Source organism: Myxine glutinosa, chromosome 3, assembly GCF_964187855.1.
Source record: "Myxine glutinosa chromosome 3, kmMyxGlut1.1, whole genome shotgun sequence".
In the NCBI taxonomy this organism is placed as follows: Eukaryota; Metazoa; Chordata; class Myxini; order Myxiniformes; family Myxinidae; genus Myxine; species Myxine glutinosa.
In genome coordinates, this window is record NC_136263.1 from 67,437,765 (window position 1) to 67,451,879 (window position 14,115).

At 45.2% G+C, this 14,115-nt stretch overlaps 1 protein-coding gene across 8 annotated transcripts; it reads left to right on the plus strand.

The window, feature by feature from the left end:
• The first annotated feature begins 605 nt into the window (after positions 1–605).
• On the plus strand, positions 606–13,570 carry LOC137423531 (uncharacterized). Of its 8 annotated transcripts, none has more exons than XM_068110792.2 (4): positions 606–806; positions 6,688–6,804; positions 8,742–8,831; positions 10,118–13,570. In XM_068110792.2, the coding sequence occupies exons 1-4, from the start codon at positions 746–748 to the stop codon at positions 11,590–11,592; spliced, it is 1,743 nt and encodes a 580-aa protein (XP_067966893.2). In that variant the 5' UTR covers positions 606–745; the 3' UTR covers positions 11,593–13,570. The 8 variants fall into 8 exon arrangements, with proteins under 8 accessions (XP_067966893.2, XP_078630281.1, XP_078630283.1 ...); XM_078774155.1 differs by having other exon boundaries at positions 616–819; XM_068110791.2 differs by having other exon boundaries at positions 626–1,150.
• The last annotated feature ends 545 nt before the right edge of the window (positions 13,571–14,115 follow it).

The window sequence follows — 14,115 nt, forward strand, 5'->3', positions numbered from 1 at the left end:
ACCCCGCCTGAGAGGCGTGGCTTTTGTGTGTTCAGTTTGCGATATAAATTGCCGCCCGTTCGAGGGGCGGTTTCAGTGTGCTTTTCAGTTCTTTGGTTTTGAGCTAAATAAATTAAATAGCTCGGCGAAACTTCGTTCCTGTGTCGTCCATTTTGTCTGGCTTTATCGTGCGAGCACAGCTCCCACAATATTGCATTTTATAAACAATTGAAGTTGAAGATTTAAATTGAAAAAAAAAATGTTTTCAAAAATATTTTCAAATTTTTTTAAAAAATAATTTTTCTAAAAAATTCAAAACAAATACCCTTAGGAAATACCCACGGGAGAGATAGGTGCATACCAGAAGCTTGGTACGATAATACACAAAAGTGATATATATATATCTATATATATATATCATTTAATAAATAATATGCATATATATATATATATATAATTGAATGAATAATGTATACACATATATAAATATTTACATATATATTTACTAAATACACACCTAAATTATTTTGCACATAATCAGCATGTCGTGACGAATCTGTAGTGTTAAATTGAGGAATGTTCATTTTTATGGCCTCGCTGCAAACTTGGGGAAACCCAAAAATTACAGTGAACGTCACGTGATCACGTGACATGCAGCGAGCTGCGCTTCCGCGTGGCGCCATGTTATCGTGTGATCGCCAGAATGTCGCGTCGAACGCGAACCAGAGGCAGAACCTGAACCATGTCCCGGGCCCGAACCTGAACCATGTCCCGGGCCCGAACCCGTGCCGCCGGCAACTCCGTCCTACTCACGTTTCACCTGCCAGGTACCTTCATCATGTGAGTTCCCTGCGAGGAGACGAGAGTGCTCTACTTCTGGTAGTTACGGACTTCTGGATCATTTATTTGTACGTGATCTGTTCGTGCAAAGGTCACTTGTATGACCTTTGAAGACTCGTTAATTACTCATACACGAGTCGTACTCGTATACCGCAGGACTCGTGTGCGACGGGATGTTTCTCGTTCATGACGTATTTACATCTTTCTTTCTGTACCATATACTCGTCACGTGACTCCAGTTTGTTTTAAAGAACACCACAAGAGTTCATGGTAATCCGGTGGAATGCGCATCCACAATGTCCTGAACTTCAACATGGGACGTGTCATGGAGGTGAGGGATTTGAAACCCACCGTCCACTAGTAAAACAACATGTATAAGGTTTTAATTATAAAGTGTTATTTTGATAAACGTTGATGCACCATTAGTGATGTTGTGCAGTGTAAACAAAACGACCTCTTCGAATCTCGGTTTGTTTCCATCTCTTGCGTCGAATCTCGGTTTGTTTCCATCTCTTGCGTCGAATCTCGGTTTGTTTCCATCTCTTGCGTCGAATCTCGGATTGTTTCCATCTCTTGTGTCGAATCTCGGTTTGTTTCCATCTCTTGCGTCGAATCTCGGTTTGTTTCCATCTCTTGCGTCGAATCTCGGTTTGTTTCCATCTCTTGTGTCGAATCTCGGTTTGTTTCCATCTCTTGTGTCGAATCTCTGTTTGTTTCCATCTCTTGCGTCGAATCTCGGATTGTTTCCATCTCTTGCGTCGAATCTCGGTTTGTTTCCATCTCTTGTGTCGAATCTCGGTTTGTTTCCATCTCTTGCGTCGAATCTCGGTTTGTTTCCATCTCTTGCGTCGAATCTCGGTTTGTTTCCATCTCTTGTGTCGAATCTCGGTTTGTTTCCATCTCTTGTGTCGAATCTCTGTTTGTTTCCATCTCTTGCGTCGAATCTCGGATTGTTTCCATCTCTTGCGTCGAATCTCGGTTTGTTTCCATCTCTTGTGTCGAATCTCGGTTTGTTTCCATCTCTTGTGTCGAATCTCTGTTTGTTTCCATCTCTTGCGTCGAATCTCGGATTGTTTCCATCTCTTGCGTCGAATCTCGGTTTGTTTCCATCTCTTGTGTCGAATCTCGGTTTGTTTCCATCTCGTGTCGAATCTCGGTTTGTTTCCATCTCTTGTGTCGAATCTCGGTTTGTTTCCATCTCTTGTGTCGAATCTCGGTTTGTTTCCATCTCTTGTGTCGAATCTCGGTTTGTTTCCATCTCTTGTGTCAAATCTCGGTTTGTTTCCATCTCTTGCGTCGAATCTCGGATTGTTTCCATCTCTTGCGTCGAATCTCGGTTTGTTTCCATCTCTTGTGTCGAATCTCGGTTTGTTTCCATCTCTTGTGTCAAATCTCGGTTTGTTTCCATCTCTTGCGTCGAATCTCGGTTTGTTTCCATCTCTTGTGTCGAATCTCGGTTTGTTTCCATCTCTTGTGTCAAATCTCGGATTGTTTCCATCTCTTGTGTCAAATCTCGGTTTGTTTCCATCTCTTGTGTCGAATCTCGGTTTGTTTCCATCTCTTGTGTCGCATCTCGGTTTGTTTCCATCTCTTGTGTCGAATCTCGGATTGTTTCCATCTCTTGTGTCGAATCTCGGATTGTTTCCATCTCTTGTGTCGAATCTCGGTTTGTTTCCATCTCTTGTGTCGAATCTCGGTTTGTTTCCATCTCGTGTCGAATCTCGGTTTGTTTCCATCTCTTGTGTCGAATCTCGGTTTGTTTCCATCTCTTGCGTCGAATCTCGGTTTGTTTCCATCTCTTGTGTCGAATCTCGGTTTGTTTCCATCTCTTGTGTCGAATCTCGGTTTGTTTCCATCTCTTGCGTCGAATCTCGGATTGTTTCCATCTCTTGTGTCGAATCTCGGTTTGTTTCCATCTCTTGTGTCGAATCTCGGTTTGTTTCCATCTCTTGTGTCGAATCTCGGTTTGTTTCCATCTCTTGTGTCGAATCTCGGTTTGTTTCCATCTCTTGTGTCGAATCTCGGTTTGTTTCCATCTCTTGCGTCGAATCTCGGTTTGTTTCCATCTCTTGTGTCGAATCTCGGTTTGTTTCCATCTCTTGTGTCGAATCTCGGATTGTTTCCATCTCTTGTGTCGAATCTCGGTTTGTTTCCATCTCTTGTGTCGAATCTCGGTTTGTTTCCATCTCTTGTGTCGAATCTCGGATTGTTTCCATCTCTTGTGTCGAATCTCGGTTTGTTTCCATCTCTTGTGTCGAATCTCGGTTTGTTTCCATCTCTTGTGTCGAATCTCGGATTGTTTCCATCTCTTGTGTCGAATCTCGGTTTGTTTCCATCTCTTGTGTCGAATCTCGGTTTGTTTCCATCTCTTGCGTCGAATCTCGGATTGTTTCCATCTCTTGCGTCGAATCTCGGTTTGTTTCCATCTCTTGCGTCGAATCTCGGTTTGTTTCCATCTCGTGTCGAATCTCGGTTTGTTTCCATCTCTTGTGTCGAATCTCGGTTTGTTTCCATCTCTTGTGTCGAATCTCGGTTTGTTTCCATCTCTTGTGTCGAATCTCGGTTTGTTTCCATCTCTTGTGTCAAATCTCGGTTTGTTTCCATCTCTTGCGTCAAATCTCGGATTGTTTCCATCTCTTGTGTCAAATCTCGGTTTGTTTCCATCTCTTGTGTCGAATCTCGGTTTGTTTCCATCTCTTGCATCGAATCTCGGTTTGTTTCCATCTCTTGTGTCGAATCTCGGTTTGTTTCCATCTCTTGTGTCGAATCTCGGATTGTTTCCATCTCTTGTGTCGAATCTCGGTTTGTTTCCATCTCTTGTGTCGAATCTCGGTTTGTTTCCATCTCTTGTGTCGAATCTCGGTTTGTTTCCATCTCTTGTGTCGAATCTCGGATTGTTTCCATCTCTTGTGTCGAATCTCGGTTTGTTTCCATCTCTTGTGTCGAATCTCGGTTTGTTTCCATCTCTTGTGTCGAATCTCGGTTTGTTTCCATCTCTTGTGTCGAATCTCGGATTGTTTCCATCTCTTGTGTCGAATCTCGGTTTGTTTCCATCTCTTGTGTCGAATCTCGGTTTGTTTCCATCTCGTGTCGAATCTCGGTTTGTTTCCATCTCTTGTGTCGAATCTCGGATTGTTTCCATCTCTTGCGTCGAATCTCGGTTTGTTTCCATCTCTTGCGTCGAATCTCGGTTTGTTTCCATCTCTTGCGTCGAATCTCGGTTTGTTTCCATCTCTTGTGTCGAATCTCGGTTTGTTTCCATCTCTTGTGTCGAATCTCGGTTTGTTTCCATCTCTTGTGTCGAATCTCGGTTTGTTTCCATCTCTTGTGTCGAATCTCGGTTTGTTTCCATCTCTTGTGTCGAATCTCTGTTTGTTTCCATCTCTTGTGTCGAATCTCGGTTTGTTTCCATCTCTTGTGTCGCATCTCGGTTTGTTTCCATCTCTTGTGTCGAATCTCGGATTGTTTCCATCTCTTGTGTTGAATCTCGGTTTGTTTCCATCTCTTGTGTCGAATCTCGGATTGTTTCCATCTCTTGTGTCGAATCTCGGTTTGTTTCCATCTCTTGTGTCGAATCTCGGTTTGTTTCCATCTCTTGTGTCGAATCTCGGTTTGTTTCCATCTCTTGTGTCGAATCTCGGTTTGTTTCCATCTCTTGTGTCGAATCTCGGTTTGTTTCCATCTCTTGTGTCGAATCTCAGTTTGTTTCCATCTCTTGTGTCGAATCTCGGTTTGTTTCCATCTCTTGCGTCGAATCTCGGTTTGTTTCCATCTCTTGCGTCGAATCTCGGTTTGTTTCCATCTCTTGCGTCGAATCTCGGTTTGTTTCCATCTCTTGTGTCGAATCTCGGTTTGTTTCCATCTCTTGTGTCGGTTCATCACGCAAATCAAATGTGTCAAAATCATAACAACGTCTTTTCCTTGTTTCATCTGAAATGCCAAATGATGACGACAGGTATCACATTGAAATAACTGCTTCGATTCAGGTATGTACGGTATATCAGCAAATGTGACTCAAAGAAATGAAAGTTGAAATTTCCATCGTTCTTCGGCGGTCCCGGGGCTCCGAGGAGGGGCGAATGTCCGTGGTGCTGAAGGGGGGCGAACGTGGAGGGGCGAACGCCCGGGGTGCTGAAGGGGGGCGGGACGGGCAATGGTTGGGGCTCCGAAGGGGGGCGAATGCCCGGGGTGCTGAAGGGGGGCGGGAGGGGCAATGGTTGGGGCTCCGAGAGGGGGCGGGACGGGCAATGGTTGGGGCTCCGAAGGGGGGCGAATGTCCATGGTGCTGAATGGGGGGCAATGGCCGGGGTTCCGAAGGGGGGCGATCGTCTGTGGTGCTTAAGGGGGGCGAACACCCGGGGTGCTGAAGGGGGACGAACGTGGGGGGCAATGTCCGGGGCACCAAAGGGAGGGGGGCGAATGTCCGTGGTGCTGAAGGGGGGCGAACGTGGGGGGGGAAACCTCCCGGGGTGTTGAAGGGGGGCGAACGTGGGGGGCAATGGCCGGAGCGCCGAGGGGGAGGGGGGCAATGTCCGTGGTGCTGAATGGGGGTGAACGCCCAGGGCACCAAAGGGGGGCGAAAACCCGAGGCGCCGAAGGGTGAATGTCCGGGGCACCGAAGGGAGGGGGAAGGGGGGCCAATGCCCGGGTGCCGAAGGTCTTTCCATGGCAGGTCCAAAGCATGACAGACGCATATCATCTATAAATCAAATCTTACACATGACACAAATTTCGTAACTTGTTCAAAACTTACGGTATCGATTTATTTTGTATCGAGAAATCTCGGCTCATGGAGGAGTTAAACAACAGAGGGCAACAGGTTCACTCTATCTATAGTTACTCCATCTGATGACTCTTCAGACATGGATTATCTGCTGTCCTCCCACCACAGTTCTCTCTTTCTATAGACAATGCTTGAGGGGTAGGGGGGTGAGGGTCGAGAGGGGGAGGGAGGGGGGCGGTGTGGTGGACCCCACAAATATATAATTGTTTGTTACAGAAAGACACACAAAGGCAGCAACACTCTGTGGGTTCTGTGGGTGGGGGGCAGGAGCAGGGGCTGTGGAGAAGGGGGTTATAAACATGTACTGCAATATGACCACCAGGAAGTGAGCTATTCATAGTACTGTTAAAGCCAAGGAGGAAGAGCTCAGGGAAGGAGACAGACCGTGTGTTGCGATCGCCTTGGGTGAGAAAGATTTGTCACACAGATAACATCAGGAGATGCATCGGTGACTGGACCAGAGGAGCCTTCTGATGTGAAAAGACCCACAGAATGATAGAGTGGATTAACAGAGACTGGAGGGTGGGGGTGGGGGAAGGGGGGGTGGGTGAGAGGAGAAATAGGGGAGACGAATGGCAGGGGCAGGGGGGGGGGGGTGGCACGGTTATTGGTGGGTGGAGGGGTAGGGGTAGGGGCTGATGGGTAGGGGCTGGAAAACTGAGAGTTGGGGCCAAAAGGTGTAGGGAAGGAGGGGGGGTGGGGGGGGGGGGGTATGTATGGAAGTTGTTTGTGGGATGCAAACATTTACATCAACCTGATGCTCACTTTTGTATCCCAATCACAAACCTCATGTGCATTTATGCACCCACGTGCTTGGCCTAAAGAAAACATCAAAAGCTGGACGTATAGAAAAATGCATCGTTTTGCCCTTTCTTAAACTGCATTGTTGGGGTAACAGTTCGGTCAGACAGGTAACATTTCACTCACTGCTAAAACCTGCCATAAACATGCTGCAATGTCAAGGATATATACACATCCTGAAACACGTGATGCGTGCGTCCATGTTGCATTGGATGTGCGGCCTGTTATGATTTACCTAAGCGCGATGACAACGTCACTAACTTTCAGGCTTTGTCTTCTCCAAGACGTGATGGACTTGCAGTTGAGTGGCATGAAGATGGAGCCTGTGTGGCCGCTCTCCGTGGATGAAGGCTATGGCACCTGGGAGCCCAACCCACAGAGTCTACATGACCCACCACAGGGTTGGTCATGCACCACACTTGGTTGGTTGTGAACCACACACACGAGTCGGCTTCATGGTTGGCCACTTGTGATTCCCCACACTGTGGACTTTTCACATCCAAAATTATGTTGAACTTCATTTGTGCTTCTTTACCTTCCGCCATTGAAGGTGGACGGAGGTTATGTTTTCACCCCTGTCTGTCTGTCTGTCTGTCTGTGAGCAGGATATCTCAAAAGTTATGGATGGATTCTGCTGAAATTTGGTGGACAGGTTGAGTGTGCGACAAGGACAAATTGATTCAATTTTGGTGAAGATCCAGATTTGAGTATTTTTAAATTGTTTAAGTGATTCTTCACCATTGAGAGATGAGGCCAAAATGATACATCGCATGATATCTCAAAAAGTTGTGGATGGATTATGACAAAACTTGGAACAAAGCCGATTACATATTGGTTAAGTTCCAGATCCAAATCCGGCCTGCCAGTGGGATACAAAATGTAAACTGTTCAGCCTGGTGGAGGTATGCTCTCTACCGAGTGCTGTCATAGTTTTAAAGGTGTCTAAGCTCTAAATCTAAGGCATGGGATTTCAACCTGGGATCCCAGCAGCATGAGCTATGAGCTCAGGAGCAGCAAACGGGCCCATGTCAAATAGTTATTCCCTCTAGGCCCTTGTTATTGTGTTCAAAAGTACACTGATTTATTTATTTATTACCTCCACCACCAAAGGCAGACGGAGGATATGTCTTCACCCCTGTCTGTCTGTCCTATTTGTTTGTGAGCAGGATATCTCAAAAAGTTATGGACGGATTTGGATGAAACTAGGTGCACAGGTTGTGTGTGTGACGAGGAAGAATCGACTCGATTTTGGTGAAGATCTGAATATGGATTCGGATGCGAGAATTATTTAATTTTCCAAGTGATTCTTCACCATTGGTAGATTGGGCTAAAACCGATACATAGCACGATATCTCAAAAGGTTATGGACGGATTTGGATGAAATTTGGTGCACAGGTTGTGTGTGTGACAAGGAAGAATCGATCCGATTTTGGTGAAGATCTGAATATGGATTCGGATACGAGAATTATTTAATTATTTCAAGTGATTCTTCACCATTGGTAGATCGGGCTAAAACCGATACATAGCAGAATATCTCAAAAAGTTATGGACGGATTTGGATGAAACTTGGTGCACAGGTTGTGTGTCGGGAAAAGACTAATTGATTTGATTTGGGTGAAGATCAGGACCCAAATACGATTTTTTTTAAATGTGATATCTCACCATTTAGAGATAGGGCTAAAAACAATATATGGCGTGATATCTCAAAACATTGTGAACGGATTCGGACGATAATTGGTGGACAAGTTTCGTGTGTGAGGACGAATTAATTACATTTTGGTGAATATCCTGATCTGGCCTATCAGCGGGATACAAAACATAAACTGTTCAGCCTGGCAGAGGTATGCACTCTACCGAGTGCCATTCTAGTCTCTAGCTTGATTGCTCGTTGCATCATTTATTGGGATGTGTCTGTGTCAGAGATACAGCACCCACTGTAGTTTTTATTATTTATTTTTTTGTATACAACATCGAGGCTCCTGTAAGAGCTGACATTAATGACAAAAAAAAAACGTAAACCATCACATAAAACATAATTATAATAAAGGGAGCGGGAGACAAGATGGGGAGAGAGAGGGAAGCACACAAGTACAACATTTGAGAGCAGGGACATCGGGAGGTCTGTGGGAGGGAGAGGGCTTGGGGGGGGGGGGGGGGAGGAAGGAGGCATGGGAAGGTGGGGGGGTGGGGGGTGGGAGAGGTATAAAACACATGGACACTGCTCGTGTTAGTTAATGTTAGTTAATGAAATTTAATGTATGCATAGTGCATACTACTGTATTTATACATCACCGTTGAAATTCAAAGGCATTTATGCAATGGCTGTGTCTTATTGCAGACGTGGTTTTGGACGACACCGATGTGGATCAGCACGTTGAGACTGAAATTTTCCATTGTCCTTCACCATCTTGGCTTGGAAAAACTGAAAGTATTAAACTTCTTTCTTGGATTCTAATTTCCAAACCAATGCTGCCAGAGATATCTGAACTCTTCCTATCTCGCAGGGTCTTTGCCTTACTTGCATCCTACATGTCCCATCTCATGTCCAATGCGCCAAAGACGCTACCTCTCGTGCACCCCCCCCCCCTCCCTCCCCCTCCCTCCCCCTCCCGGCTTCCGATGCACCCAACTTCCTGTCCAATGTGCCCAACGTCCTGTCACCCTCCCCTGGATTCCAGCCGGTACCTAGCGAACCTGCTGTTGTCCTGCCGGCAACCTTCATGCCCGCCGTCTCGCCCTGATGGTGCTCTGCATTCCCCTTGTACCCTGCCAGTGTCCTGTGTTCTCCTTTGCACACCAAGTCTATGACATTATCTGTTTTACTTTTTACCTCTCGATTTGTGTTACTCATGTTGCCGTTCAGCAATACGCAGATGGCAGTGGTGTATGTTGTCCCAGGTGTGACTTTCCTGCCCATTAATGCTCACCCCTAACACGGCAAATGTAATCACATCTCTTCACGTGGAGATAGTTTGGGAAATTGTAAATAATCGTCCAATACAATTTGCGGCATTGAATGTTTGGACCACTTGAAGAACAATGGAATAGTGTTAAGTTTACCAAATCCTGAAATGGCTGCATACCTGTCTCAAGGAGTTATATCTATGGTATTGCGGCACATCTACATTCTGAGCCAGTGTGTAGCAGGAGAGTATTTTGAGAAATACTTCAATCTTCAATCGACAACCTCACTCTCTTCAATCCCACTCCATCCTCCAGGTCTTTAAAACATCTGTTCACCACCATCTCTTATGTTCCCCCATCCAAAACCTTGATCTTTTCTACCCCCGTTCATTCACCCCAGATCCTCTTTTTTTGAAATTCAAACTTCTTTCCTGAAAGTCCTAGCAGTGTCCATTTGTTTCTACCTCTCCCACCCCAATCCTCTTTCGATGCCTCCTCCACCCCAAGCCTTCTCCCTCCCACAGATCTCCCGATGTTTTTGTTCTCTACTGTTGTACTTGTGTGCTTCCCTCTTTCTCCCCATCTTATCTCCCGCTCCCTTTATCATATGTTTTATGTGCCCGTTTTTTTTTTTTGTGATTAATGTTAGCTCTTACATGAGCCTCGATCTTGTATCCAAAAAAAAAAAAAAAAAAGTGGTGAATGTTCATCGTCCCCACCATGCATCTTTTGATTTTCTTGAATGAAATGCGCACGTCAACCTTGAATGATCCTCATATCGATTTTGCTAATCTTGGTTTTTTTTTTCAGGTTTTGCTTCTGCAGTGAAAGAAGAGAGACTGACAAATCACTCAGACGGGCTAGAAAATGATCCGACCTATCAGGTTCGAGAAAATTCAGCAATCAAGCTGGAGAAGTCCAATGGGCTGCTCTTCGCAGAGGAAAATGGCATGGAGCTGAACGTACATGATTTTCGGGTACAAGGAGATGGTGTTGCTGATTGTGAACCTCCGATATGTCGTGATACGGAGCGACGTAATGCTTGGTATCAGTCACGTGGGACTCAGACGTGGAGTTGGGATTTTTGTGAAAGTGCGGGCAAATGCATCACATTGCCAGTGGCACTATGCCAGACTGACGTGAGTATCACTGCTGGAACAAAGAAAGAGGTCAATGGGCACATGGAACCAAAAGAGAAACGAAAAGATCCATTGTTTTCGGTGTCCAAACCAACACCATTCTTTCAGACAGGATCTCCTAGCCTGCAGAAACCTCAGGACTTGGGAGCCCAAACTGCCTCGGTGCCCATTGGTATGGCACATGGTCATACAATTGCTTCTCCAGGACGCCAAAGGCAGCCCAGCCATAAAGGCTACCAATGCAAAGAGTGTGGAAAGGTATGTGCTGACCCCAAATCTCTCAAGTGTCACTACCGGATTCACACAGGCGAGAGGCCATACCTGTGCCGCGATTGTGGCAAAGCGTTCACGCAGCAGGCTAACCTGGATTGTCATCGTCGTACCCACACAGGTGAAAAGCCTTACCAGTGCACGGTCTGCAGTAAGGCCTTCACGCAGCAAGCACACTTAACTCGCCACCTCTTGGTCCATACGGGGGAGAAGCCCTACCAGTGCATGGAGTGTGGGAAGGCGTTTGCGCACGTTAAGTCTCTTGACTGCCATAGACGCACCCACACTGGTGAGAGGCCTTACTGCTGTGGAGACTGTGGTAAAACATTCACACAAGCACCACAGCTGGAGTGCCACCGTCGTACTCACACAGGAGAGCGCCCTTTCCAGTGCACATCTTGTGGTAAAGCATTTGCTCAGCAAGCACACCTGAAACGACACTTATTAACTCATACTGGGGAGAGACCATACCAGTGCATGGATTGTGGGAAGGCCTTTGGGCACATGAAGTCCCTAGAATGCCATCGACGTACTCATACGGGTGAGAAACCCTACCTGTGCCGGGACTGTGGCAAGGCATTTACACAGCAGGCCAACCTCGTGTGCCACCGTCGCACTCATACAGGAGAAAAACCTTATCAGTGTATCGATTGTGGAAAGGCGTTTGCACAGCTGGCACACCTGCAACGACACCTGTTGATCCACACGGGAGAGAAGCCCTTCCCTTGCTTGGTCTGTGGCAAGGCGTTTGCTCGGCAGGCACATCTGGAGAGACACATGCTCACCCACACGACCACGGAAGCCATTCCACCATATTGCGCCAAAGCTTTTCTCATCGAGGCCATGGAGCCCGAACTGAGCATGAAAATATTATGATGATCACATGACTTCCCTTACAGGAACTTCAATGCAGGAGGCCAATAGCAGAGGTTGATATTATTGTTGAAAATCGAATGATATCAAGCCTGTGTGGTGGTTGCCAACACATGGTCGTTCATCCGTGCTCTTATGTGTTGTTACCCAGCGTGTGTAGCGCAAAGTGGGGTTAAGCAATTGGGCACTCTGTCTGTTCTACATAGGTCAGTCGTTGATCGAGGAACGACTTAATATAAATATGATTTTATATTTTGAACACTTGAATATGAATCGGAACACGAACCTGCAGTTTAGCAGCACATTGGCTCCGAATTTGGCAAATTGAATGGGACCTCGTCCCGAGTGCGCATGCGCAGAGAGGCGTAAGGTCATTGTTTTACTATGTCTGCCTATCTGGCAGTCAAACAAAATTGAAAGTCATTCCAAACAGGAAACTTCCTATTTTTGGCCCGTCATAAAGGACACAAACAACAGGCACGAAGAGCTAATTTAGCATGTTAAGATGGTGCATCAACATGCACCGGTGGTAAAGTTCCTTTTCGTTTTTGTACTACCTTTAAAACGTTTATTAGCCTCAACTGAGGAGAGGGTATTGCATCTGAGTCCGTTTGTTTGTCTGTTTGTTTGTTTGTCCGCACAGAATAAATATGATTTTCTCTGCAACCGTTGGTCCGATTGACAGGAAATTTTCACCATAGGTGCAACTCCACCTGTATAATTTTTTAATGATAATTATGATGTTATAAGTCACGTGGTATGGGCGCCATCTTGGAAAACCGAAAAAATATGCACCTCTATACCTTCGAAAGCACTGCATAGAAGAAAATTGAGACATGGCTCATTGTAAAAGAACTCTCCATGTGGCATAACATATGTTAATGATGATGGCATAGATGCCTCCATTATGACGTCATAATTCGACAAGTACAAAACATCTGATCAAGATGAAATTTCTTGAGCATCATCAAGGGGATAAATTGGTGGAGGGAAAAAATGACGTCATCGGTCACGTGGTTCGGCCGCCATATTTGGTTTAACACAAAAGCCTTAAAAACCACCGAAAATGCGTCCTGGCGGCGGGTCTGCAATCTCCGATTGCTCTTTCTAGTTTTAATTTCAATTGAATTGTATATTTGAACTGTAGAACACAAATCACCTTGTCGCTTTCAAAAAGCTCCAGTTTAGCACTACTTGAAGAAAATGTCTCGACCAAGCAAATTTTCCGCTCGCTCAAAGCATCGCAGAATATCAAGATTCGGACACAATCGAGTCTCGTAAAGAAAAGACCCACCCCATGTTATTTTTTTCAAGACAGCATGAGACACGGTGTTCTATGAACTCTAGTTTGTCATTTGTAAAAATTAATTGTCTCTTTTTGTTTGTAGAATATTTGTATATGATTTGTAACCATTTTTATGATTACTCTCGAAGGATGTATATTTTGTCTATGATCATAAATTAATTTTGATACCATTGCCTAAGATTTGTATCAGAATTTTCATCTCTGGTTTTGACCACACTTTGTTGGCCCTTCCTGTTGTGTGTTAACTCCTGGATTTGCACCTGTCCTCAGGTGCACGAGGGTGGATGAGACAGGTGTTTTGTTTTTTTGGTCTCTCATTTTATGTTATTTGCCCACAAAGTCGGCTCACATCCGGCTAAAACACGGCGTGAGCAAAACAATCTTACGAACACTCGACTGAGTCGACAACAACATTGGTGGCGCTGACATTCCTGATGGTGCTGAATGTCATTCCTGATGACAGGAAGATACTGATTGTCCTGATGATACTCCCTCAACACCTTGTTATCTCATCCATGTAGTGCCGGCAATATGTAGCAACCTGAGAAGTTTGTTTGTGACTTTGCACTTGACTGGCTATCATTGTGTTATTTTGTTTGTTTTGTTTGTTCACTATGAGGAATTACATTTATCAGAACATTTTGATTCAAAAGTGAATAAACTGTTTTACTTTGATGAACAAAGTATTTCCTTGGTCTTCCGAAGACCACCTTGGCCTTATTTCCATCTGAGCAAAACATATGATGATGCTTGCGAAATCAGATTCAAATACATACCGTGTTTTGTCCATTGGTTTCTCATCTTGTAATTCATGTAAAAGTACATTGTAAGAAGAAAAAGAAAAAAAAGTTCATGCTCATACATGTGAACAAACTGGGGCAAAACTGGCTTTGATTTACTATAGAGAGCTGGTGTACAAGCAGTGTTTGAAGTCATAGGTCAAAAACTGAGCCGCAGTCAGCTGTCAAAGATATCAATGATGGTTAAGTAATGAGTATTTAAGGTTAATTGAATGGTGCGAGCATCTCATCCAAACCTGAGAATTCCGATTCCGAATGAGAAATCCGATTTGATAGGCCTGAACCATGCCCCAGCGGCAGAGTTGCACTTTACATCAATAACTCAATTTCTCACTGCATTAGTACTGATCTTACACATCCCAACCCCCAGGAGTACCTCTGCTTGTGAATCCCTCCACTCCCACCACTAGTTTGTCTGTG

What these genes read in the sequence shown, in the direction of transcription:
- LOC137423531 (XM_068110788.2), top strand. Translation starts at nt 661, where the DNA reads ATGTTATCGTGTGATCGCCAGAATGTCGCGTCGAACGCGAACCAGAGG. An exon ending in TCTACATGACCCACCACAGG is followed by an intron (nt 6,805 to 8,741) that starts GTTGGTCATGCA and finishes GTCTTATTGCAG; the next exon opens with ACGTGGTTTTGGACGACACC. An exon ending in TTGGCTTGGAAAAACTGAAA is followed by an intron (nt 8,832 to 10,117) that starts GTATTAAACTTC and finishes TTTTTTTTTCAG; the next exon opens with GTTTTGCTTCTGCAGTGAAA.